The 27638-nt window shown below is 39.8% G+C and overlaps 1 protein-coding gene across 3 annotated transcripts in view; it reads right to left on the reverse strand.

The window, feature by feature from the left end:
- Positions 1-26332, reverse strand: part of NAMPT (nicotinamide phosphoribosyltransferase) — a 36638-nt gene extending 10306 nt beyond the window's left edge. The window contains exons 1-7 of one of the 3 annotated variants that reach the window (XM_028158841.2): positions 26160-26332; positions 20369-20525; positions 17189-17292; positions 14763-14891; positions 7404-7562; positions 6732-6868; positions 390-615 (exon numbers count right to left, since the gene is read on the reverse strand). In XM_028158841.2, the coding sequence (XP_028014642.2) occupies positions 390-615; positions 6732-6868; positions 7404-7562; positions 14763-14891; positions 17189-17292; positions 20369-20525; positions 26160-26216 (969 nt within the window). In that variant the 5' untranslated portion in view covers positions 26217-26332. The remainder of the gene's footprint in view (positions 1-389; positions 616-6731; positions 6869-7403; positions 7563-14762; positions 14892-17188; positions 17293-20368; positions 20526-26159) is intronic. The other 2 variants (XM_008149991.3, XM_028158852.2) reach the window with 2 other exon arrangements.
- Between the last annotated feature and the right edge of the window lie 1306 nt (positions 26333-27638).

The following is a 27638-nucleotide window of genomic DNA, read 5'->3' on the forward strand; positions in this document are numbered from 1 at the left end:
AAAACACTACTTGAAAAGTATTTCTAATATTTTTTTACCACCTCAACTTGCACATGTTTCTTTTGCACTAAGAACTTCAAAGGTATAGCAACAAACCATAAACTTGGTAACAACCAAATCACAGGAGTCATTAAAATGGTAATGCTATCAATTAATTTTGAAACAAAAAATAATCAACAGTACTTGTCTATATATAAATAACCCATAACTAAGGGTATCCTTTCTGTTATTGTGTGACCTTGGGCAAATCTATTACTCTCTCTGGGCTGCAACTCTAAAGTAAGATCTAGGATAGCTCTGAAATGGTATGTGTGTAAATGAAATTAAAAGTAGTGGTGATGCAGCTGGTCGATAGCATTTTAATAATCAAGTTATGTATTAAAATTTACCTTTAATACAGTGTCAAGAGGATTTCCAGAATCAGGTCTGATTATTAGTGGTGCCTCTGAACTTCTTGATACTATTAAATGTCTTAGATCTTCACCCCATATTTTCTCACACGCATTATAAATGTCATAACTATCGCTGACCACAGATACAGGCACTGATGAGAACTGTGTTACTATATGTTCAAAAGCATCTTTTTCATGGTCTTTCCCCCAAGCTGTTATGGTACTAGAAAACAAAATGAAAAGACAGATTTACTCAGGCAGACACATTACCTGTTCCTGAATCATATCTCATGATTACTATACTATATCATCAACACTGCAGAAAAAGTGAGTGATTTAGTTTAATGAATGCACATCAGAGGGTTAATTGAGTAGCTCAGGCAAACCACCTCGTATAATTTTTTTAAAGACTAAAAGTAATATCACTCCTCTCCAATAATTATTTAAGCTTTCAAGTCATATTGAACTTTTTTGGGGGTATTTAAACTTAATGAACTATAAAGCACTTACTGAATGCACTTTATTTGTTATGCCAAGATGTTAGAAAGAATGGACACATGTTCCCACCATTTGTTAGGCAATGTAAGCACTTGGCTCCCTCCTGTGAATTTTCAAAACCATGTACCAATAATAGTAGGCATACATTTTATCTTTTTCACCTTTCAAATTCTTACACTTAAAGGCAATTACTTAAACTATACTGTAGATACATATAGTCAACTAACTCTTTACCTGTTATATCTTCAAATGGCTAGTAATTATCATTTATTTCATTTATAGGTTATCCACTAATTAACATATATCCAGGGAATAAGAATTTTAATATTTAGTTTGAGCAAAATGTAATTTAGGTGGAAAATAAAGTGTGAGAGTTTCTATGAGTGACTTTTACAATGTCCTCAAATAGATTAATATTATATAATTTAAGAACTTGTTGGTTTACTAATATAGGGGTGGGCAAAAGTAGGTTAATAATAACAATAAATAATACAATCCTACCTAATAATAGAGTAATATGCAAATTGACCGTACCTTCGCTATGCCCACGATTGGCCAGGAGGCACGGGGGGGCGGGACTCAGGGTGGCTGGGGTGGCCGATTGGGCTGGTGGGACGCTGAGCTCACGTCGCCAGCGATGGCGAGAGCTCAGCGTCTGCGCCATGGCTATGCTGTGGCACAGAAGGGGCCCCTGGGGCAGCGAACCCACATCCCGCCACCGACCATCAAAAGCGGGGAGCTGGGTGTCCGCTCCGGCACCAGTGGACAGACACCCAGCTCCCCCGTGATCGAAAGCGGGGAGCTGTGTGTCAGCTCTGGCACCAGTGGACCCCCTGCCATCAAAAGCGGGGAGCAGGCTGCCAGCAGTGTCCGCGGAGCGTGCTAGGCTTTGCGGGGCAGTGGATATGGCCTGGATGGCAGGTTAGGCCTAGGGGACCCTACACGTGCATGATTTAATCATGCACTGGGCCTCTAGTCCTATCTAAAAATAGACAAATATGCAAACTGAACATACCTCCGACACACCCAGAGGCCACGCCCACAAGCCACGCCCACCATCCAATCAGAGCAAGCATGCAAATTAACCCAAACCAAGATAGCTACAGCCACAGAGAGCAAGGTTTCCTAGGTAACAGAGGAAGCCAAGCTTTCCGCCTGCCCTTGCCAGGCCTAAGCCTCCACTCAAGCTACAAAGTTTCAATTATAGAAGGTAAACAAATTCAAACAAATGGCGGCAGAATGGAGCTTGAGAGAGCAGGCCAGGATTGCTCCCGGCAACAGGGGAAGCAAAGCTTTCTGCACACCCTGGCCGGGCCCACCCACTTAAGGCAACAAAGTTTCAATTATAACCCCAACACAAATGGCTGCCGGCCTCGGAGGGAGCCCCAGGCTTGGCTCCGCTCCAGGCTACAAAGTTTCAATTGTAGAAGGTAAATAAATTCCAGATACCAGGGCCTCTGCTTGGGTTGCCAGGGGGCGTGGCCAGCCTGCAAACCACCACGGGCCCCTCGCTCAGGCCACCCCACACCCCAAGGGAACCCCACCTGATCTGGGACGCCCTTCAGGGCAAACCAGCTGGCCCCCACCCATGCACCAGGCCTCTATCCTATCTAATAAAAGAGTAATATGCAGATTGGTCATCACTGCAACACACAATATAACTGCCCCCATGTGGTCAAAGATCCTGCCCCCATGTGGACACAAGATGGCCACCACAAGATGGCCAGCAGGAGAGGGCAGTTGGGAGGCACCCGGCCTGCAAGGGAGGGCAGTTGGAGATGATCAACCCTGCAGGAGAGGGCAGTTAGGGGTGACCAGGCTGGCAGAGGAGGGAAGTTGGGGGCAAACAGGCTGGCAGCAGAGGGGTTAGGGGGTGATCAGGCTGGCAGGCAGAAGCGGTTAGGGGCAATCAGGAAGGCAGGCAGGCAAGCAGTTGGGAGCCAGCAGTCCTGAACTGAGAGAGGGATGTCCGACTGCCCATTTAGGGATCTGATTGCCCACCAGGATCGGGCCTAAACGGGCAGTCGGACATCCCTCGAGGGGTCCAATATTGGAGAGGGTACAGGCTGGGCTGAGGGACAACCCCCCTCCGTGCACGAATTTCGTGCACTGGGCCTCTAGTAATTAATAAATAATAATACAAGGATAAACTGTTTTGAGTACTCACAACTGTAAACCTACTTTTGTCCACTCCTGTAAATAATTTTTAAAATTCTTAAAACAGAATAATGAACTTGAAAACTGCCATTTTCTCAGGCCAAGCAATTTTTCTTTCTTCCCTAATTTTCTAGTCTTTGCCTCTACCCCATTTTTGTAAGTAAAATAATGAAAAATAAGACAACTCATTCATTTACTATAAAACCCCATGTAGGTAAACGTTTATCTCAAAACTTTTTGAAGAGTCATATGAATTTAAGATTGGAAATTGTCATTTTATTTTTACTTTTTTTCTAAAAGATTAGAGTAGCCAACTTTTCCCTGCTGTCAATGGTATGCTGGGGATAGCAGAGTACGTACAATTCAGGGTTATAAAGACTTAACTACCCAGAGAGACTACTCTTGTCTGAAATGGAAAGATAGCCTATTTATATAGTGAACACTCTTCTAAACTATAGAGGCTACCAGTAGCTATGCTGTTCTCTTAACTCACTCAAGCAACTGCAGGCTATGGGAAAATTAGGACATGATGAAAAAAAAGCCCCTTCTTCATATCAAGAATTGCTATTGTCCCCTTGATAAGAAAGACAATTAAGAGCAAAGAATACCAGTACTGGAGAGCTTAGTAACTGAATAAAAAATCCTAGTTAGAAGTTATTGCTTATGCAGTTATATTTTACTAGCATTGTATCAATACAGTCATCTAACTCTATGTGTGTTTATATCTAGCCAACGTAATTGTTTATTTTAATCCTTTATTTGCTTTCCCTGTGGCATCTGAACTTTCCTGAAGCTTTCTTTCCCATAATTTCAATGACACCTCCCACGTTCTGATTTTCCTATTTCTATGGCTCCTTTTCCATATGCCCCAGATGCTATGCTATCTCTTTTCTTCAATCTGACCAAAGGCTGTGACCTGGGCACTGTCTCCCTTCATACATCTCCACGTGTGAAAAAAACACACACACCCAAGCTTTTAAAAAATACCCTCGTGGTGAGGATTTCCAAAGTACCCTAGTCCAAGTTTTGCTTCTGTACTCCAGATGCACTTTGTTAGGTAGAAGATGAATACGTTCATCTCATCATACCACAGACTTTTCCTAGAGCATTCTCTATATAATCCAGTTGTTACACCCATTCTTCTTAGTATAATATTTAGTATATGGAGATCATAAATATTTATTCAATGAATTCTACTCATGCCAATATTCCAATTTCCAGGTTCAAATTAGATAACTTTCCGAAGTTTGAGGGAAAAGGTATATAACTGAATATTTCTAAATTCAGGTTCATATATTCCTTAAGAAAATATTTACAAGAATAATGGCGGTGCTATAAAATTTAGAGTTCTCTTATTTTAAAATTATTTTAGATGTTAGCTCATTTATTTTCAATGACCTTCTGATGTTAAAGATGTAAAATTTTAGCTTCTCCTTTTATTTGGTTGGATGAACAGAAAAACAGAGAGGTAAGTGCCTTGCCCAAGGCCACCCAAGGTGTCAGCTACAGCTATAAAGTTCTATTCACTATACTATACTGTTGTTTAAGACTTTGACTTTTCTATTTAAGGACATCTGAAATACTCTTCTATATTAAGGAATCGAACACTTACAAATGTAGTATTATGTGACTTTAAAGTAAATGGATTTTTACCTTTTTATCATGAAAGCCCTAAAGAAGATACTATCCTTATTCTCACATTTATAGTACCATTCTCATGGTACTATACAAAACCACTAGTCAAGAGTCAAATACATGGATACTACATTAAGTTTTAAAAGCTGTACATACATCTAAGTCTGAAATAAAAATACTGTAACCCTAAAACCATTATCTGTTGATAAATTTTCCCAGTTTCACTAGTCTTTTTTAAAAAAAATATATTTTATTGATTTTTTACAGAGAGGAAGAGAAAGGGATAGAAAGTTAGAAACATCGATGAGAGAGAAACAACGATCAGCTGCCTCCTGCACGCCCCCTTCTGGGGATGTGCCCGCAACCAAGGTACATGCCCTTGACCAGAATCGAACCTGGGACCCTTGAGTCCGAAGGCCGATGCTCTATCCACTGAGCCAAACCGGTTTCAGCAGTTTCACTAGTCTTAAATGTGATATTCAATAAGGCCCTACTAATACAGCTATTCTCATAAATGTTAGTTGAATCTACTCTCTACGTGGTCCCAATTCCAGTCATCAAGTTCTGGCAATTTCATTTCCCAAGCCATTGCTCATGTTTACCTGCATCTTTCCATTTATTTAGACACTTTATTTTGAACCCTGTCATCTCTCAAAACTGCTGCAATAGCTTTACTATAGCCTCCTACCTTTTCGTTTCTCTTTTCCAAATCAGAAGATAACCTGCTATCAAAATAATGTTTCTATAATATTCCTCTGACATTAATTCTTTGCTAAAAACCATCAATGTCCACTTCCACTAGAAAATAGAATTAGAATAAGCTAGCATAAATCTGAGGGCCTTCAGTAACCTATCTTCCCAGTTTACCCTATGTTCCCTACAGTTTCTATATTTTACCTCTGATTCCCTAAACACATTGTCTCCTCTTTCATTCTTGCTCCTTTAGGACAATGCCTGACACCTGATGGGTAAGCAGTAAATATTCACTTAGAGAACGAGTGATCCCCATGACTGCCATTAAATGTTACCATTCCTTCAAAAAGTCAAGATTTCACATCCCATCTCTGTAAGACCTTTCTTGACACTGCCAGTGGAATGCAATCCCTCCTTTCCTTCCCTTGCACTACTAAAGCACTTTAATTAAACCTCTTTAAAAATACTTAATCAACAGAGCTAAATGTTGCTAGTGTACTATTTTACCCTAAAGACAGAGTCAGTATTTTATCTTTCTATTCCTTATAGCACTCAGTAGATTGCCTTTATAACAATCTCACCTTTTGCATCACATAAAACAAGTGCTTAATAAATATAAACTACTTTTTTAAAAGCTCAGTTTATTCTAAACTCACTACTGGTTTTGGTACCCTGAAATACTCAAGTTTAAGTAGGACTTAAGAAACCACCTCAAAGAGTAAATACATTTTGTTATAAGAACCAGAAATAAGGTTTGATCTGTTTTAAAAACAAGTTAAGTCTAGGATCAGAGCAGCTGCTGCCTAGATTATAATTGCCTTCTAATTCAACTTGAGATGGTTTAGTAAGATCACATAAGGAAGCATGAGAAGAATCTGAACTCTCTTCCTTTCATCAAAAGAGCTTACTAGCTCTTCTACAATTGAGGGTACCGGCTCCAGATGACAATTTCCATGGCAAATATAGCTGGAGGTCATAGAAGAGCAGGGAGAGGGGGAAAAAGTGACCAAGTTTTACAGTGAGTAGATGTAATTCAATACATAAAATCCATCTGCATATACAACAGAGCAGCTGAAAAAGTCCTTTAAAAAAAACCCTCACCTATATGGCAATATAGCAGTTAAAAAAGCTCTTACATTGTTTCTATTAGGATGGTTAAAAGTTCTCTAGGTCCCTAATACTAGTCTTTACACAAAGTATCAATAATGAATTTGTACTGCTTTAGTTCATGAAGATTTACTGGAGTACATGGCTCTGTAATTAAGCAAAACATCACTAAATTACAAATAAAAAGAGAAAACTTAGTAATTATAGAAAATAAATGTTTAGATAATAAAAGAATGAAAACGGTTTTACCTGTGTTCTGCCGCTGGGATAGAATAGCCTGGAACAGGATCTTTCGTTCCATAGTATTTTTTAATTAAAGCAATTCCTGCTACTGTATCTGTTCCTTTGAAGTTAACCAAATGAGCAGATGCTCCTATGCCAGCAGTCTAGAAAACAAACCATAAACCAAAATCCAAAAAAAGAAAAAGACCCACACTTGACATAGCTCCCAAAGAATTATTGTCTTCCATCATTTTTAGAAAGGTATTTATTATCAGAGATAATAGTTATATGACAAACATCCAGTTTTTTTAAGCACTTAAGGAATCAACTGCTACCTTCTCAAAGAGTATTTAATAGGGCCTACCCCTATTTCCCATCACTCTCTTTTTCCTTACTCTGCCTAATGCTTCCCTGTAGCATTATCTGGCATCTGCTATATTTATTATGTCTGTCTGTCAGTCCACCCACCCATCGATCTAATATATAAAGGATGGAAACATTATTTGAAGGCTATATTCCATGTACTTTGAACAGAGTCTAACATACAGTAGGTACTTAATCTGTTGGCTAAATCTCTAGAACTTCAAAATGTTGCCTATATAGAACCAACACTGATCCCATAACTTCCCAGAATGTTTATAATGGGTAATCTATTGACAATCTACATTTTATTCAATGAGGTTCATTTCAGTTTCTTACCTCTTGGGAAGAGACTCCTCTGTAGCCAAAATCATGCAACTTGTATTCCAGACCAACTAAGTTACCAGATGTTTCTAACAAATATTTCGCCAATATTTTCTTCTGCTCTCTAGAATTTGTGGCCACAGTGATTGGATACCAGGACTGAACAAGAATAGTCTGCAGTAATAAAATTAACCACAAATATTAATACATAAAATACTGGGTTCTGTCTGAGGAAAACCCTAGCTTTCTCCGGAGATATGTTCTAGACTTCCATACTACCGGAAATGCCATTTAGACATTTCAACTGTGTAACAGAATGCTAAAATGAGCATTCCAGATACAGTGAATAGCTCGGCTCTCAAATCAGCAACACAAAGAGAAAGCACCAGGCCCCTACCAGTTGAGGATGTCACATTTCTCTCCAAAGCTCCAAAGAAGGAAATAATAGGCTGTGATGAAAGACCAACTTTTAAAAAGATTTTCAATCTGTCATGGAGTAATTATTTTATGAAATACACACACACTTGAATGGTGGAGCAATTATCATAAAAGTTTCTAAATGCTTATCCTTAATTTCTGTATTTAATGTGAACCTGCATCAAATAATTCATGGACCAGCGCTGGTCTATTGACTATACCTTGAATAGTATGGGCCTAAGGTTATTCATTTACTCCTCTAGGTCGGCTTGGATTTAATTTTTCCTTGGATCTAATATGACTATTGATAGGTTATATATTTGAAATACTTTTGCTTAGCACTAGAGAATTCTATTCACTGAAATTATGCTTTATGCCCTTGGCTTTTATCAAGTCATTATAGAAGGCCACATGAAACATTTCTGTATATGTTATAAAACCGTGAGGCCACTGTCTATTTTATAACTTAGTACCTATTATATAAATTCCCAAATAAGGACAAGGAAGAATTGCGAGGTCCCTAATTTCTTATAAGAATTGTACCTTGGTTTTGTTTTTGTCCTTGGCTGACAGGAAACTTCTAAGTAAGTCTGATACTTAATCATGGCAACCATATCAATTATTATGGCTTCTTCTCCATAGTAGTATCAGAATTTTCCATTTTTATTTTATAAACCAGAGAGTCTATTATTAGAAGCAGCCTCAAACCTGATTTAGAAAGACCTAAGATGACAATATCTGAGCTCAATAAAAAAGCTATTTAATGAAAAAAAAAAAAAAGCTATTTAATGAATAAGAATTTACAAAACTAGCTCTTATTGATCCCAGTTAAGTGATCAATAAATAAAATAAGTAAAAACAAAAGATAATTTAACCTTGGACTTCCCCTTGGTCACCTAAAAAGAAAAAACAAAAAACTGTAGCATTAGACTCCTACTGTATGACTGATTAATGTGGCCCCAAATCTTTGCAGCTCCTCTCAAGAGATGGGATCTATTTCCATCCTTTGATTCTGGGCTGTCCTTTTAATTTGCTTTTAACCAACAGAATGTGGTATAAGCCATACTGTATGACTTTCAAGGTATTGTTTTTAACAGCTCTCACTCTCCTAGATCCTTGAGACTACAATGTTGTGAGGAGCCGAAGTTATTGAGAGAGGCCCAGCAGTCCCTGCTATCTCAATGAGGCCCTAGACATGGGAGTGAGGCCATTTTAAACTGCCTAGTCCTAGCTGAACCCTTAATACAGACACAAAAGTCCAAGAGAGAGTAGCAGAGAACCACCTAGTCAACCACAGAATCATGCGAATAATAGCTACTTTATGTTGTGGTAGTTCGTTAACTAACATTAGAAAACTAATTTAAACTCTATAACCAATCACCTCTAATCTCTAACCACTCTTTTTGTGTCTCCGACTTACTTTTCATACTACTGGTTAGCATTCTAAAGCAAAAGTTTTATTTAGGTTGTGTCATTCCTTAAAATCCTTTAACAACTATTGTCCATAGGGGGGAAACACCAATTCATATAGAAATTGGGATTCCTATAATCCTGCCTTGTTGATCTATTATATTTCCCACTGCAATGCTCCCCTTTGAACTATTTGCCATTCTAAAAATACTGTGTCATTTCCTCAGCTCTCCCTATCCCTTATTAAAGCTTATTTATGTTTTCTATTTCAGATTCCTCAGATGGGATTACCTATTTTTCTGCTACCAATTTAGTTTCTTTCTTATGTTAGTGGTTAGTTAAGATGAAGTGCTCCTCCCCCAAAAGGCCCTTAACTTACTCTAATTTCTGTGCCCACCATTTTTTTGTACACAGCTGGTACTCAATGTTCATCTGTTGATTTAATTCAATTAACTCTCACATTTTAATTTAACTTAGACTGGTATTATCTAGGAGTATGAGAAAGATAAAACAACGTGAACGACTCTAGTTGAGTTATGAAGGTAGAAGATTGACCTTACCCCTCGAAAAATGCCAGGGAAGGAAGGAAATAACTATCAGACACAGTGATCCTTCACATCACCATTTCCTTTCCATAGTCCAACAAAATCAGCTTAAATTTTACTCTTAATAAAATCAGTCCCCTTTAAAAAAGATCACTGTAGGTGTAAGCAAGGGAAAAAAAAGGCAAGTTAGTTTGGGTTAATCCAAGGTCTAATAAAGTAGGCCTTGTTGGAAACTTTTCCAAAACAGCAATTTGCCCACACAAATCAAGGTTAAATTTTCAGCTGAAAACTAAGACTAAAGTAAATGAACCTGCAAATTTCATTAAGATGTGTTTATTATAATGTTACTGTGCAGGATAAAGAATTTTAAGGAATAAAAAATGGTGTGGTATAATAGGAAGGGGACTAAACCTACTCTAGTGTAAACTATAGTCCATTCACCTCTCAGGGCTCAATTTCCCCATCTGTAAAATGAGGGCTATTTGATTAATGTAATGATTTTTCAAGTCATTTTTTAACAGCAACAGGTTTTGTTTTGTTTTGTTGGTTGAAAGAGACAGTAAAGTTTAGCCTAATACATTCAATCCTTAGTCCCTCCGATGTCTGAGACTCCCCTCTTAAATGTTTTAAAATTTGATTTGAGGACTAAAATTTCTTCTAGCACTAATATTGAAACTGATAAAGCAATTCAATAATTTCAGTGGGTTTTAAAGGTCAGTATATGGGGAATAACAGTGTATGGTTAATAACAATTAAAGAATGTTATTAATAACTTTGGATATAAATTGGAAGGAGCCCTATTTAGTACTATTATTTTAAATATTCTAAATCAAGAATTACCTGAAGGAAATCTTCAATTTATACATAAAAAGTTTATTGAATTTGGTAACATATTTCATATACAAGGTGGTAAAGTTGTGTTAGGGATGAGTAAAAATAGGATGAACCTCCTCTAATCCTACATGAAAGCCCACGAAGAATGCAGAGTTACCATGAACAAGTCTCTTCTAGAGACCTGTTATTGAGAGTATACACATTGTTTTATAAAGCATTGGTCAATCAGAAACTATAATAAAGGATTGTCAGACCATGTTTTTTGTGCCTAGATAAAAATACCTGAAATTATTTAAAATCCTATATAGTAAAAACCTAATATGCTAAGTGTCCAGTTGTCCATTCAACCAATCAAAGCGTAATATGCTAATAATATGCCACTCAACTGCTCGCTATGACGTGCACTGACCACCAGGGAGCAGATAGTCACCTGGTCAACCAGTCACTATGACATGCACTGACCACCAGGGGGCAGAGAGTCGACTGGTCAACCAGTTGCTATGACATGCATTGACCACCAGGAGGCAGATGTTCTGACCAGGTAGGTTAGCTTGCTGCTAGGGTCGGGCCGATTGGGACTGAGCAAGATGGGCTGGACACGCCCTGGAGCCCTCCCGTGGTCCCTCCGTGGCACCGATCATGCACTAGTGGGGTCCCTCGGCCTAGCCTGTGCCCTCTTGCAATCTGGGACTCCTTGGGGGATGTCAGAGAGCCGGTTTCAGCCCGATCCTGCAGGGACCCCACTCGTGCATGAATTCATGCACTGAACCTCTAGTGATATATAATATATTAGAAGATAAACTTGATATTAGCTATTTCAGGTTATAAGCAAATAAAAACAAGGAACTATGTACTTTTTCTTTTCTTCAAAATCTAAGTCTCACATTGGATTTCACATTTAATAGTTGTTAAATTTAAATTTAAAATATTTATATATTTGCTAACAAACTAGTGCTCTAAGATGTCTATATATAAAAGTAAAATTTTTTACTTTATGTTTCTTTGGTGAAATAAACCAAAACAATAATGATTATTAAAACAAGTTTATTTTTTAGGGCTATGTTTTTTCACTTTCTGAAGAGAATAAAAACGTACATGAAGAGGGTAGACTGGTAGAAACAAGATGGCAGTATAGGTAAACACCTATACTTGCTGCCTCTCAAAACCACATCAAAATTACAACTAAAAGGCAGAACAACTACCACCCAGAACCCTGGGAAAGCTGGCTGAGTGAAAGTTCCACAACCAGAGAGGTGAAGAAAGCGCATTGAGACAGGTAAGAGTGCGGCGGCGCGGAAAGTGCTGGCCCCTGGATGTGCTGCTCTTTAAACCGGGAGGGAGATACAAACTCCCACTTGTTCTGAACTCCAGTTCCAGGCGAGACTCTGGGAGACCCAGACACATATGGGGAGAAACTGGACTGTCTGTCATTAGGACAGGAACGTGAGGGCGGCTTTCTCTCAGAGGTGCTCGCAGTGACATTGTTCCTGCACGGGGGCGCGGGACATGGAGACCTGGGGACCTCTCCGGTGCAGGGTTGACTGGCAGCCGTTGTTGTTTGCTCCGCCCTGGTGATTCCCAGAGACCCTGCCCTACCCAATTTACAACCCCACCCATTGGCTTTTGCATAAAAACCTGTCAAACTGCAGCTGGGTCAGAGAGCCCCAGAGCTTCCAAAAGAAGGCCCAAAAGAATCTTAAAAGCAGCAAGAGAAAAACAGTCAGTTACCTACAAGGGAGTAACCATACGACTGTCAGCTGATTTCTCAACAGAACTATGCAGGCCAGACGAGAGTGGCAAAAAATATTCAAAGTGATGAATAGCAAGAACCTACAACCAAGATTACTCTACCCAGCAAAGTTATCATTTAGAATTGAAAGTCAGATAAAGAGCTTCACAGACAAAAAAAAGCTAAAGGAGTTCATTACCACCAAACCAGTATTATATGAAATGCTGAAGGGTATTCTTTAAGAAGAGGAATAAGAAGAAAAAGGTAAAGATAAAAAATTATGAACAACAAAGTGACAACAAATACCTATCTATCAACAAGTGAACCTAGAAATCAAATGAAAAAAAAACCTGATGAACAGAACAGACTGGTGAATATAATAGAATCAGAGGCATGGAAAGGGAGCAGACTGATAACTCTCAGGGGAAGGAGATGTGGGGGGTGCGGGAAGAGATTGGACAAAGAGCTTATACCTATGGATGAGGTCAGTGGGGTGGGGAAGGTCTGGAGTGGGGTGGGAACAGGGTGGAGGGGAGCTGTGGGGAAAAAGAAGGAACATCTGTAATAATCTGAATAATAAAGATTAAAAAAAATAATAATAAAAAAAAGAAGGTAGACTGGGAGCTAGTTCTTTGTCCATAAATATCTGCTTTATGGAAGTTCAATTAAACATAAGGGAATAGTACTTATTGACTAAAGCCTCAATCAGGAAACCAGAAAAAAAATTGAGAAAAAGTTAATCCACAGATGATGATTTTCACAATAAGATTTATCTATTTAGAATCTTTTGGCACCATTGAAGGTAAAATGACAGACTAGATTATGTGATTAAGAACCCCTCCACTGTTGTGTTTTCATAATACCATCCCCTTAAAATAAATATTTTCCGCCGAAACCGGTTTGGCTCAGTGGATAGAGCGTCGGCCTGCGGACTCAAGGGTCCCAGGTTCGATTCCGGTCAAGGGCATGTACCTTGGTTGCGGGCACATCCCCAGTAGGGGGTATGCAAGAGGCAGCTGATCGATGTTTCTCTCTCATCGATGTTTCTAACTCTCTATCCCTCTCTCTTCCTCTCTGTAGAAAATCAATAAAATATATATTAAAAAATAAATAAATAAATAAAATAAATATTTTCCAGTACAAATACTTTAACAATTATACAAAATTAATAAGGAGATACATGTTCTTTTACTTTGAGTTCATTAATTCAAAGTTTTAAGACATAGCAGTGAACTATTTTAAATCTGCATTTTAGTTAATTGAACATTTTTTTGAGCCCATTAGTCTATTATTAGTAGATGGTTCATTAAGAGTCTGATATGAAAGTTTTAAATTTAGCAAAATTCATTTCGCAAAATGTTAGCAAAAATGAATTTCAAACATATTCTTAGATATGTTTTCTTCTCTAGTTTTTATAAATGAACCTCATATGTATTTTACTATGCAACAACAAATTAGTTTAACTAATAAACTAATAAGATAAAGAATCAGCTCTAAGCACTAAGTAAACACCTCTCAAAAATAAATATGGTATTTCTATAGTCACCTTCCAGAATATTTCCTTTTATAGATAAAACTAGAGGCCCAGCGTGCACGAAATCATGCATGAGTAGCTTGCTTTCGCTTGCCTCAGCTGGCCGCCCCGCCCATCACCGCTTGTAGCTCACGCCCCGCTCGTAGCTTGTGCCCCGCCCCACCTGCCGCTGCTCATTTGGTCGTGATGGCCACAGACCTTTTATCAGTATAGATGTAAGTTAAGCTGGTATTGCTTCTTGGCCTTTTAGCTAAGATCAAGTGTAAATTAAGCTGTGAGGAGCTAAGTAGATTATTAATATCAAAACTATAAGCATGTGAAAAAATATGATTATTTAGGAATAGATGCAAGGAAAACAAACAAAAAACTTTATAATATAAACTCAGAGCCTATAATGTAGCCTCCTTTGAGGTGCAGAAATCAAATAAAATAATCAGTGAATCTTGAATATAGCTCGATGAGAAATATCAGGAGGTAGAGCCTAGGCTCTTAATTAGATAAGAATAGAGAAAGCAGTTATTAAAAATTTGAACAAAAATGCCTTTAGTCTAATTGAAACAATTTCCAAAAAATGCCTTAAATCATCAAAAATATACCTGTGCTGTTTTTCTAATTTTTCTTAGGACTGCAACAAATAAGATGGAATCTACCTGAGCTTTAACAGAAATAATTAATAATTTGATTTAGATAAAATCTCAGAACATTAGATTTCACTGCAAGGAATGTTAAAGATTATTTAGTCCAAATGTCATTTTATAGGTGAGGAAATTGAGAATTGTAAAGGTTTATTAAATTATAGGAGGTGACATCACCTTATTAATAGCAATTTTTAAATTAGAATCCCAATTGAATGGTTTTTACATCTTCAATTAATGTAAATAAGAATTAAAAACAAAACAATTTACCTCAACCCAATTTGTAAGCCAATAACACTCTGGATCTGTATTTTCCACTGTGAAGAGAACATTTCCTCTGGGAATGACAGAGCCCTCAGGAACAGCTTTTACTTCTATTGGAAGATGCCCATCGTATTTCTGGTAAGAGACAATAACGAATGCATTTCATTCAACTGATGATATGCAGTTACCTGTTTTTATAATAAGGTTCTTTACATTTTACAGAAGCTAAACTTATTATAATAGAAACTGCAATTGTAGATGTTATTATAATGTTAGTAAGATAGTCAGAATATCCTTATTCTCCTGAAATGAAATTAACTAACAGCTAAGGCACCGATATCACACACACACACACACACACACACACACACACACACACACACACAAAAAAAAAAAAAAAAAAAAAAAAAAAACAGACCGAGATCCCTGCCAATAGAAGAACCTTAAATAGGTTTTCTCTTTATTCTGGTGTAGACCTGAAATTATTTTGGCATGAGATAGTACACTTTCTAGAGCTTTGGTTATCGATATCAAAAGTACAATAATTCTCTCCAATATTAGGCTAAAAAATAATCTAGTAACATCCAAAAAATATCTAGTAACATCCTATGTAGCAAATGTTTTTGCTACATAGGATGTTACTAGATATTTAATTATGCCTCCCTACTTTTAAAGCTAAAAGTTGTGGCTAACTTTTGGTTAGGAAGGCAAGTTGTTTGAGATATCTACGTTTATTTATGTGATTTGGGACAAGGTAACTAGAATTTTAAAAATCTGTTTAGCCCGGCCAATATAGCTTAGTGGCTGAGCATTGAGCCAGGAACCAAGAGGCCACCGGTTCAATTCCTGGTCAGGGCACATGCCCAGGTTGCAGGCTTAGTCCCCTGTCGGGGGGCATGCAAGGAGGCAGCTGATCAATGATGTTTCTCTCGCATCGATGTTTCTATCTCTCTATCTATCTCCCTTCCTTCCTCTCTCTCTAAAAAATTCAAAAGGTCAAGAAGCAATACCAGCTTAATTTATATTTTATCTAAAATATATTTTTAAAAAATCTGTTTAGCCGGCTGGTGTTCCTCAGTGGTTGTGCATCGACCTATAAACCAGGAGGTCACAGTTCGATTCCTGGTCAGGGCACATGCCCAGATTGCAGACTTGGTCTCTAGTAGGGGGTGTGCAGAGGCAGCTGTTCAATGATTCTCTCTCATCATTGATGCTTCTCTCTCCCTCTCCCTTCCTCTCTGAAATAAATAAATAAAAATATATATTTAAAAAAATCTGTTTAATGAGAAGCACTGAGGGCCTCAAGATAGAGCAGAAAGAATACTGCCTTACAAGTCTTGGCTTGAATTCAAAAGCAGGTAGGAGAAACCTGGGCAAGTCTTTTAACATTTCTAGGTCTCAGACTTTCTTTATAAAATAGGGTTAGACAAGATTATCTCTAGAGAACCTATGAATCCCTAAAATTCTCTGAACATAAAATCAAAACATTTATCATCCTGGCCACTGGAAATTGTATTAATAAGCATAGTAACTGACTTAGCTATTAATATTATTCTCACAAAAAAACAAATGGGGTGAGTACCCAACAGATTTTACTTAAATATGGAAAACCTACAGTACAGAGTGCTTACCTGACTTATTCAAAGACTCATAAGTAACAAAAAGTAAAATTTGATTATTACCAGATAGGTATGAAAGTTAAAATATTTCTAATTATTTTGTGTTTAATAGTCTACAATGGAAAATACATACATTTTTAAGATGCAAATTAGTTAACTAATACTTAACATGACAAGATGCCAATAGATACCATTCCCAATCTATTTTTGTAATAAAAAAACAAGCAAACACCAAAGGACGTTAACTTAATTCTCATGTCTCTGAATGCCCAAAGTTTAAGCAATGGTTCCAAACATGCTATATATATTATAGTACAAACAAAGAATAAAATTCAACTTCATGGATCTGCACCAAACCATTTTAACTATTCAGTAAGGGAAATTTCCTAGAATTATTTTGTAGTGATAGATTCACAGCATCTATTTTCTTAGATAACCTATAATCAAGAAATAGACCTAAATATTGAAATTGCCAACTAACCATGCCCTTTTTAAATTATAGTGTATTTTCAAAGAAAGGGTTAAATTACCTTCCTAAAAAAAAAAAGTTAGTTATTTACATTATAGTTCATTTATATTATAACAAATTAGACTTGCTGTAGATTCTAGACGCTAATGATTGGCAACCAGAAAAAAAGTTTAACTGTTACCGTTAACTTTTCACAAGAATGTCTAAAGTAGCCATCATACTTAGGTCACAGACAGAAAAGAGTTGTAAGTATAGTCTAATCTCTTATTCAAACTCCTTTGCAAGAAATTTTGAAGTAAATGTAAAACCAAAATAGTAGACCAAAACATGAAACCAGTTTTTACCTCAAGAATGTAGTTCCATCCCTTTTCGTTAAATACATCATCTTGGAAATGCTCTTTGTACACCTCTTTGGCTTCCTGGATCTTCTCTTTGGTCACTACTTTACCTAAAAAGATAAACATTTCTTGTTTACATTTCGAAAGACATTCTGTGAACTGTTAAGCTGTCACAAGATTAATGTCTGTAGATTTTTCACCCATTCTGTGGATAAAAAAACAAGAACTGAGAGGTCAAATAACTCATCCAGAGTCAACAGCAAAGCCAGAAAATGTATTTGCACTTTTATATATATATAGTTGATTGATTTCATAGAGGAAGAGAGAGGATAGAGAAAGATAGAAACATCAATAATGAGAATCATTAATTGGCTGCCTCCTGCACACCACCTACTGGGGATCAAACCCGCACACCGGGAATAGAACTGTGACCTCCTGGTTGATAGGTCTATGCTCAACCACTGAGCACACCAGCCAGGCTGAATTTGCATTTTTAATCACTCAGTCTAAGTGTGTTGATTTCTTATTTGAAAAGTAAATGTGCAGAAGAAATTATAACATGTATAGTATTTTTAAAAATCACAATAATAAATTAACTTCTAAGAAGATATCTTTTCTAGCTCTATTAATTTCTACACCCTTCAAATTTAAGAGTAAGCCTTTGATACAGATGATTTTCTAGATGAACCTTCTCACTTTATTCTTAAAAGATATCTTCAGGGCTGATAATCCAATAATTTTCACAATTACTACATTTTGCCCCCCAAAGATACTTTAAATTTTCTTTATCTGTAAAGTGAGGATAAAAATAGTAGAGTACCTACTTATAAGTGGTTGTGAGGACTGAGTTATAACTTATGAAGCACTTAGAATAATGCTGGCTTATAATAGGAAATCAATATATCCTATATAATAAAGAGGTAATATGCAAATTGAACATCAGTCCAACACACAAGATGGCCGCCACAAGATGGCCAGCAGGGGAGGGCAGTTGTGGGTGATCAGGCCAGCAGGGGAGGGCAGTTAGGGCTGACTGGGCTGGCAGAAGAGGGCAGTTGGGGGGGACCCAGGCCTGCAGGGGAGGGCAGTTGGGGGGGGACCCAGGCCTGCAGGGGAGGGCAGCTGTGGGGGACTAGGCCTGCAGGGGAGGGAAGTTGGGGGGGGGGGGGAAACACCAGGATTGCAGGGGAGGGCAGTTGGGGGGAACCAGGCCAGCAGGGGAGGGCAGTTGGGGGCGACCAGGCCAGCAGGGAAGAGCAGTTAGGGGCAACCAGGCCAGCAGGGGAGGGCAGTTAGGGGCAATCAGGCCAGCAGGGGAGGGCAGTTAGGGGTGACCAGGCTGGCAAGGGAGGGAAGTTGGGGGTGACCGGGCCAGCAGGGGAGAGCAGTTGGGGGCAACCAGGCCTGAAGGGGAGGACAGTTAGGGGCGACCAGGCCTGCAGGGAAGGGCAGTTGGGTGGGTCCAGGTCGGCAGGGGAGGGCAGTTAGGGGCAACCAGGCTGGCAAGGGAGGATAGTTAGGGGTGACCGGGCCAGCAAGGAAGGGCAGTTAGGGGTGACCAGGCCAGCAGGGGAGGACAGTTAGGGGTGACCAGGCCTGCAGAGGAGGGCAGTTAGGGGTGACCAGGCCAGCAGGGGAGGGCAGTTAGGGGCAATCGGGCTGGCAGGGGAACAGTTAGGCATTGATTAGGCTGGCAGGCAGAAGCAGTTAAGTGCAATCAGGCAGGCAGGCAAGCAGTTGAGAGCCAGCAGTCCTGGATTGTGAGAGGGATGTCCCAGATTGGAGAGAGTGCAGGCTGGGCTAAGGGACATCCCCCCGCCCTGTGCACGAATTTTGTGCACCGGGCCTCTAGTCTATATATATAAAAGTCTAAGCGACCGTTGCAACTGAACGGACGACTAAACAGGCTGTGTGGGGCAACCAGGCAGGCAGGAGGGTTAGTGAGGGGCAACCCAACAACTGAGCAGCAGACTGCATGGGGTGACCAGGCCGGTGGGGGAAGGCAGTTAGGGGCGACTAGGCCTGCGGCGGAGGGAAAGGGGGGGGCAGTTGGGGTAACCAGGCCAGCAGTGGGGGCAGTTAGGGGCGATCAGGCAGACAAGCAAGCAGTTAGGAGCCAGTGGTCCCGGACTGGAGAGGGTGCAGGCCAGCATGGATTTCGTGCACCGGGCCTCTAGTTTTTGTTATAATTAATAACTAATATGAAGTTTTTAACATGTAGAATTGAAGTGTGACATCAGTCTTTTGGTAACTTTCTCAATATAAGATCACTAGTAAACTCATTTAAAATATCTTGGGAGGTCTTGCTGCAAAAGAAGTACTTTGGATACCAAGTAGGTTTCAGTAGTATAACATATCTGAACAGTCTAATCTTAAAATTGCCAAGATTATGGGAAAAGGTTATTAAATAAAAATTCAACTTAATCTGTGTTCAATTTTAAAATTATTTTTTATTTGAAAAGGTTAAAGATGAAATTTTCCAAAATACATAAAATCCTTGGAAACTGTTTTGCCTCCTAGAAATAATATTACAAAACAGACTAGAAATGGACTTTCAAGTAAAAAGGCAAAGAAATTATTTGGGGGATTTTTCTGCTTTTATATGCATTTGGGACTAAGTTCATGGTTAGAGGTAGTTTTGAAAAATAAGACTTTACAGTAAAACTGACTAGCATAAAAATATTCTAATTATAATTGCTACCACAATTCAAAATGAGTTCCCAGGTCAATAATACTAGTAAATCCTTCATTTTGAATTAATGACTAAAGTCTATTAACAAACCAGATTTGCCTCGGAAAATTAGTGACTTAAAAATTTTTTTAACTTAATTTTTATTGTTGACACTATTACAGATGTCCCCATACCACCCCTTTGCCTGCCCCCACCAGACTCCATTTAGTGACTTTTCTAGAATTATTCCCAAACTTACTAGTTTCAGAAAATCTTCCTCATATTGAGAACACAAGCACACACAAAATTGTAAGATTTAATGTATTACTAATAATATTAGTAAATATTATTCTAAGGTTTTTTTTAAATTCCAAGACTCCTAAAGTAAAGCAATTAAATAAATATCAAAATTAGACTATTCAAAATGCTACTTTAGATAACAGAATATAAAATAGGAGAAAAATTATGAAGTTTTATGTAAAAGCATTGTTTTAAATTTATAGGACAAATAATACCTTTTAAGTATTTATTAAGAATGTACTGCAACCCATAAAATACTGTTTCCTCGTATTTCACCTTCCTTATTTTGGAGTTTTCTGTCTTCTTTTCACGGCATTCAAAGTAGGAATAAACTTTGCTTGTGTTGGGTGGGTACTGTTTATAGTGAGTAACCTATAAAAGAGAAATAATTGAGTCAGAAGACATGAGAAGAATGGACTATAAATCACAACGGAAATGGCTTGAAATTATTTAAAACCAGAGAAACTATATTTATTTGCAATTGATCAGCTCCTTTTCCTGGCCATAAAAATAAAAAATAAGAAATACTTATTAAGATACTTTTAATAGTTCAGTATCTTAAATTCAAAACCACAAGAGAGTATGAAATTTTATAAACAAGCAGATGAACTTAAAGGAAGCAAAAGGTCTCTAAGCTGCCCACCAGGTACAGTAAAAAGACAGGTATCTTATTTGATCTCAGGGAACAGTATTCATTCAAGGGAAGAGAGATGCAGCTGCCTGAGGGGGACAGGAGGAGTGCACATACACGATATAAAAGAATGAGCTGAAAGCAAAATTTGGTCCTATTCCTATCTAAATGTAGTGTGTTTGATAAGTCAACAGTCATGATTTCTTAGGAGTCTATTTCTTCATCTGTATAATGAGGTAATGAGAATGACCTCTTCTAGTCTTCACAGAGACACTGAAAACCTGAATGAAAGCAAAAGCAGCAGCAGCAGCAGCAAAAAAAAAAAAAAAAAAAAAAAATTAAAAAAAATCTTGTTTTGTAGTCTTTCCTTTTGCTCAAATTATTTCCAAATTGTGAAAGAAATGCCTATATAATACAATAGCAAACCCTTATAAGCTTAAAAATATAAAGAGGTATTATCACAAATTTCCATCAAATTGAGTAAAAGTCACTGGTGAAAAATTACCTGTTTTTGTTTCAAGAAAAAATAAAGTGAGTGGTTCATTATAATTTGAATTTTATTATATTTCAATGTGGTTAAAACATTTACCAATAAAAAATAACTGGAAGAATAATGTGTATTTATTTTGCCAGTTGAAAGAGTAGTTAATAATGCCTTAATTGGGTGGTAATTCAGGTTAATGGTGGAATAAATCTTTGCAGACCAAAGTTCATAGATGACCTCTGTAAACATTAACCATTCATCTAAAATGAATATACTCTGTAGAGAGAGGAAAAAAACCCCACAAAATTAAAAAATATTTTAGTTTCCTCTTCAGTAGAAGTAACTTGCAACTCTATATAAACAGCACCCTCATGTTCCTTACAGGCAATCTTTATATTAATATGTGGTCTGATTGCCTAAGTCAGGCAACAGAATTAGAACTGTTTCACTCAGGTATGATGGATTACCTATATACCACAAGGTACAGTGAGGCCTCATCAATATCTAGAAGTATTTGCTAGTTTCTTTCAGGTTTGAACCCAGGGACTGATACTACTATTAAGTCCAGAGCATTTAAATCTATTAGGCAATTCACTAAAATGCAAAACAACATCTAGCCCAGCCGGTGTGGCTCAATGGTTGAGTGTCGACCTATGAACCAGGAGGTCAGGGTTTCATTCCCAGGGCACATGCCCAGGTTGTGCACATGCCCAGGGCACATGCCCAGGTTGCAGGCTTGATCCCCAGTAGGGGGTATGCAGGAGGCAGCCGATCGATGTGTCTATCATTGATGTTTCTATCTCTCTCCCTCTCTCTCTCTTCCTCTCTCTCTAGAAAGTCAATAAAAACATAAAAAAACAACATTTATATCTATATCTATACATACATATATATATGAATGATACCTTAGTAATAAATGATCACTATTTCAACTACTTATAAAACTGATTAGAAAAGATACCACTAAAAACATATCTAAGGTGTATGTAAAAATGAAAATGTCCAGTTTACAATATAAATAACTCCAACTACTTTAATGGGAATAAGCAGTGGGATAGAAGAAAGCTCAATTATAATGAAGTAAAATATGAATAAAGATCTAGATTGCATCAGGCAAGTTTATAAAAGTCAGATTCATAGTTGTGACTCTCAATAGTTTGACCTTCTTTAAGTTCAGATACTTAATGGTGCATCTTTATAAATTTACTTTTTCTATATCAAATTTAAAAGTATCAGAACACAAATGAATTATTTCTATCTTCTGAGTAGACCAAGCAGTCAAAAGTTAAATGGAAATGTCCCTAAACTATGTAAATCCATCTTGGTCTAAAAGTATAATAAAAATTTTTGATCTTACAGATACAGTTCCAGTTCTTTACTTTGGCTGTGTTCTTTAATTATGGTACTTCAAAACTGTGTATAAATATTCAGAATGTCTCCTCTGAAAACAAATGTCATTAAAAACATGAAATTATCTAGGCTGCTAAATTAGAAATGAAGTGACTTCTAAAATCTTTGGAAAAACTTAAGAGAATAGTTTTAGAATTTAGCTAAAGTATCTAAGTCCTCTAAGTAAACTGTCAGGCAATTAAACATGAAACATAATTTACTATTAACCACCTACTATCACCCAATACTTTTATAGAAGAATAAGAGTATGTTCAGATCTATTTATATTGGCATATAACATTGTTTTAAGGGAAAACATTTTATACAGATCTTCTTAATAAATATTATTCTAAAAATACAGCCAAAGGATGATTTATAATAATTCTACTTTTGCTAGGTTTTCTGCCCTCTTCATTTTACTTTCTGCTAAACTGGTCACTCTGAACCCCTTGAAACCTTCACCAGAAATTGAGATGAATACAGCAGAAACTGAAAGCAACAGATTATTTTATAAATAGTTCATTCATCCACAAATATACAGGGTGGGGCAAAGTAGGTTTACAGTGTTCATATGGGAAATAAGTCAATAATGAGTATGTAATAAAAGAATAAACTGTTTCCTGGACTCATAAACTGTAAACCTACTTTTGCCCCACCCTGTATGTATATGCTGTATCTACTATATATCAGGCACTGTTTCAGATGTTGTGGAGAGAGAAATAAATAGACTAAAGTAGTTTCTATCCTCATAGGGCTAAAGAAGGCTGAAAAGTCAGAAAATAATAAACAAGCAAAATAATGTCAGGTTTAGGTGGATGCTATGAAAAATGAAAAGAAAATGATGGGCTAGAGGGAGCCTGGGAGAGTACTTCAAATGGGAGGCCCGAAGGCTTCTCTGAGATCGTGACATGTGAGCAAGACCTAAATGACAAGGAGGTATGAAATAACTTGACTCAAAGGACAGAAAAGAATGAAGGTTCGAGTGGCTGGTGCTTAGAGAATGGGGAGGAGGAAGAAAGAGGTACATGGTCTAGAAGTCAGAGATGCAGAGACAAGAACAGGTAAGGCTTACAGGCTGCACAGGCGTCCTCAAACTACGGCCTGCAGGCCACATGCGGGTGTTTTTGCGTTTTGTTTTTTTACTTCAAAATAAGATATGTGCAGTGTGCATAGGAATTTGTTCATAGTTTTTTTTAAACTATAGTCCGGCCCTCCAACGGTCTGAGGGACAGTGAACTGGCCCCCTGTTTAAAAAGTTTGAGGACCCCCTGGAAGGAGTTTGAATTTATATCAAGTGCAAAGGGAAGCCATTAGTATGTTTTAAGCTGGGTAATTTACATTTTACAAGGATCACTTGGCAGTGAGGTGGAGAACTGGATTACAGGGTGACCAGAGTGGAAGAGGGGCATCAGGTGAGAGGCTACTGCTAAGGACTACTAGGCCAGGTGAGAGAAATGGCTCAGTATCTTTGGAGGTAAAGGGAAATTAGGCTGATAGATTAGATCTGGAGGATAAGGAGGGGGAGGAATTAAGGATGTCTCCTAAATGTTTGGCTTGAGCACCTGGGTAAATGCTGCCATTTACTGAGATGGGGAAGGCCTTGGAATTGGTAGAGAAATTGAGAGCTCAGTTTAAAAAATGTTAAGCAATACTAACAAAAAGTTTCATAGTATTCAAAATTAAAGTGAACTACAAAAGGGAACTATAAAGTTGATTTCAGAGAGGAAGGGAGAGGGAGAGAGAGAGAGAAACATCAACGATGAGAGAAAATCATTGATTGGCTGCCTCCTGCACGCCCTCTACTGGGGATGGAGCCCACAACCCAGTCATGTGCCCTTGACCAGAATTGAACCTGGGACCCTTCAGCCTGCAGGCCCATGAGCCAAACCGGCTAAGACCAAATCATATTTTTTAAAGCACTGTTTTGACTTAGATTATTAGAGAAAATGGCTCCACAATAACTTTAAAATTATTTACAGATGAAAATAAATCATATCTTCAGCAAACCTTTTCCCTAAAAATGTTTCCTAAACTGGTATGGCCTTTCTGTAGCTAACAGAGCACTACCAGTACATAAATATGTGTGTCATAAAAAACAGGCACACAGGAAAATGTAGTTCTTTTAATAAACTTAATTTCAGTTATGTAATTTTGCACTTCATGAAAAGATAAGCTTCTAAAATTTGTAACCCCAAGCATGACATTTAAAGAGAAGTATGAGAAATATTTAAACTGCATAAAATAATTCTGTGAGAGCAAAGTCTAACTTGCTCCTGAGTTCTAGATTTCCCACAAGGTTGACTTATCTTTCCAAGAGCTTTCCTGCCACGATGGATCCCATGACCAAAGACAACAACTACTAACCCACTTTTCCAGTTATAATTTTACTTTTAACCTCTAACAAATAATCACAAGCCAACACTTTAACAATGCCACGTCCATAAAAGAGCACATGGGGTGACATGCCCAAGGTCACAGGGTAAGTTCTGTTACCTGCATAATATCTAACGGCACTCAGAAAGCAGGGGAGTAAACATCTGGCAGATTTTTCCCATCATTCTTTCCTTTACTAGTGTGTGTTTTTCAAATGAAATTAATGGGGCCGCTATGCATGCAACAGTCCAATACGCCTATACATTCTCCAGGATTGAAACTGCAGTTCATTGAACTTCTCGTGTTTCACTTTCCATTTCACAGAAATCCTGGGGTGGCCTTAGTGGAGTAAGGGCAGGTCGGCCTTGGCTAGCGACCAGGGGTTAAAGATCGTGAGTGATCGAGCAGGAGCAAAAAGAGTTTGAAACGGAGCCCAGGGGGGGTGGGACGGAGAAGTCCAGCACGGCTACGGGGACAGATGAGTGTCCTCAGGACCGAGCCACAGGCAGAGGAACGCGGCCGGCTGCTCCGGGACCCCTGTAGGACCTCGCCCACACCTCCTCCGAAAAGGGACCCAATCTGCCTAGCAATAGCTGAGCTGGGAAACCCCACTTCTCCAACCCCGCTCCCTCCCTCCCTCTCCACCGCCGAGTCCCAGGGGCTGTTACTTAACTGACCCGCTCCCTAGGGCGAGCCCTCGCCCAGGCCAGCCCGGCCCGGCGCCAAAAGGCCGAGGTCCTGGGTCAGGCGTCCGCTCGGCCGGAGACGCCCAAGCCAGTCCGGCCCGCGCCCGCCGCGCCGACCCGAGCCAGGAGCCCCGAACCCAGGGCGGAGGGAGAACCCGCGAGCATGCAGCGCGCCGGCCGGGCCCGCCTCAGCCCCTCGCCGCGCCCCCCCACCACGCACCGCCAGGCCCCGCCTCCTGCCGTCCATCCTTCCATCCCTCCTCCATCCACCTCCTTCCCAAGGCGGCGCCAGCTTCACCTGCCCCGCGCCGCTGCCCGCACCTTCCCTCGGGGCTGCCCGGCGCACGACCCCATCCAGACCAGCCGCCCCCGACCCCACAGCCCCGCGCTCGCCCCCAGGGCGCCCTCTCCTCTCCCTCACCTGCCCCCGCCCCAGCCTCTACCTTGTAGGAGTCGGTGGCCAGGAGGATGTTGAACTCGGCTTCAGCCGCAGCATTCATCTCGGGCCGGAGTGGGGACCGCGTACCGGAGGGGGGGGGGGCTTCCCTGCACCGCAGCGAGGAGGGAGAAAATATAGGCTTCACCGCGCTCTGTTGCTTAAGTCACCGCTCGGTCGGAGGGGGAGGTGAGGGGGAAACGGAGCGCGGAGGCGGGGCCTAGGGAGGGCGGGCCGGCGGCCCTGACGCGGCGGGGGCGGCGGCGGCTCACGCGCACGCAGCCGGGAGTCAGACGGCCTCACCTCGGCTCCTCGCCCCGCCCACTGCCCAGGGGTGGGGGCGGGACGCGCGTGCGCAGTGCGCGGGGGCGAGCCCGGCGGGGAGGACGTGAGGCACGCGCTCCTTCTGGGAAACGCCCACCCCGGGAAGCCGGAGGCTGTGGGGCCGCCCCGGGCCCGTGACCCCGAGGTTTCGTTTCCCGGCTTGCGCGGCGGGACCGGGAGGGCGCCGTCCGTCGCCTCGCCGCTCCTGCAGTCACGGGTGCGCCAGCTTCGCGGACAGCTTCCTGTCTCGCCCAGTCCTGGCCCGTTTTCTGAGTCCTGAAGTCACGCCACTGCCGGCCTCTCCGTCCCACTGTTCCTCACCGTTGTCAACGGCTTGATTTATGGGCCGAGCCTTTGGCCTCCATCCCTCTTGTCTCCCCCGACCCTCCTCACCCTCGCTTTAGCGTCTGAAGACCTGCGGTGAGGAATAGGCCTGAGGGGCCCTCTAATCTGGTACATGGACCCCCCTTTCCTCCGGCTCTGTGGCTGAGCTCCTGGATCCTTTGAGGGATGTTTTAATTTTCCCGGAAAAGAACGGCCTGCACCCAAAGGCAGGGGATGAATTCAGTCCTCACAGATAATGAGAAGACAAGACCCAGTTGAATCAGAGATTGCCTCGAAGTGAAGGGCACCGGGCCAAGTCTTGGACGGTGCGAAACGGACGTTATCCTGGTTGTCGTCGGTAACGCTTGGGAAACCTCCGGGGAAGACGCAGGGACCACGTCAGAGGACTGCAAATGCGGACCGTCCGTTTGCTCCGTGCTCATATGTGGCTGCATTTTTGCGTAAAACTAAGATTCCCTTTGTCCACCTAGTCAGTGCCTGCTTTTTTAAGTTTTTATTTTAAGATTTAGGTTTTACAAGTAAATGGTAATAATTTCATAGTTCTAGATAGAATTAGGCACACTCTATATGAAACTACATGCGTAAGCAGGACCAATTTTGAATTAATTGGGGTTTAGAACTAGAACTATGAAATTATTACCATATATGAAATTATTCCCAAGCTGGGGGGAAAACGTGGTTTAATGGAAACGGATACAAGGACTTTATAGCCTGTCCTTCAAGTTAGTGGAAGTCTTGTTTTATGGGTGAAGAAGGGGAGTGTGACTTGAGAGAGAGTCATCACAAGAAAACGGAGACCTCTTCAATCAAAAGTAAC

This window comes from Eptesicus fuscus, chromosome 14, assembly GCF_027574615.1.
Source record: "Eptesicus fuscus isolate TK198812 chromosome 14, DD_ASM_mEF_20220401, whole genome shotgun sequence".
NCBI classification, from domain to species: Eukaryota; Metazoa; Chordata; class Mammalia; order Chiroptera; family Vespertilionidae; genus Eptesicus; species Eptesicus fuscus.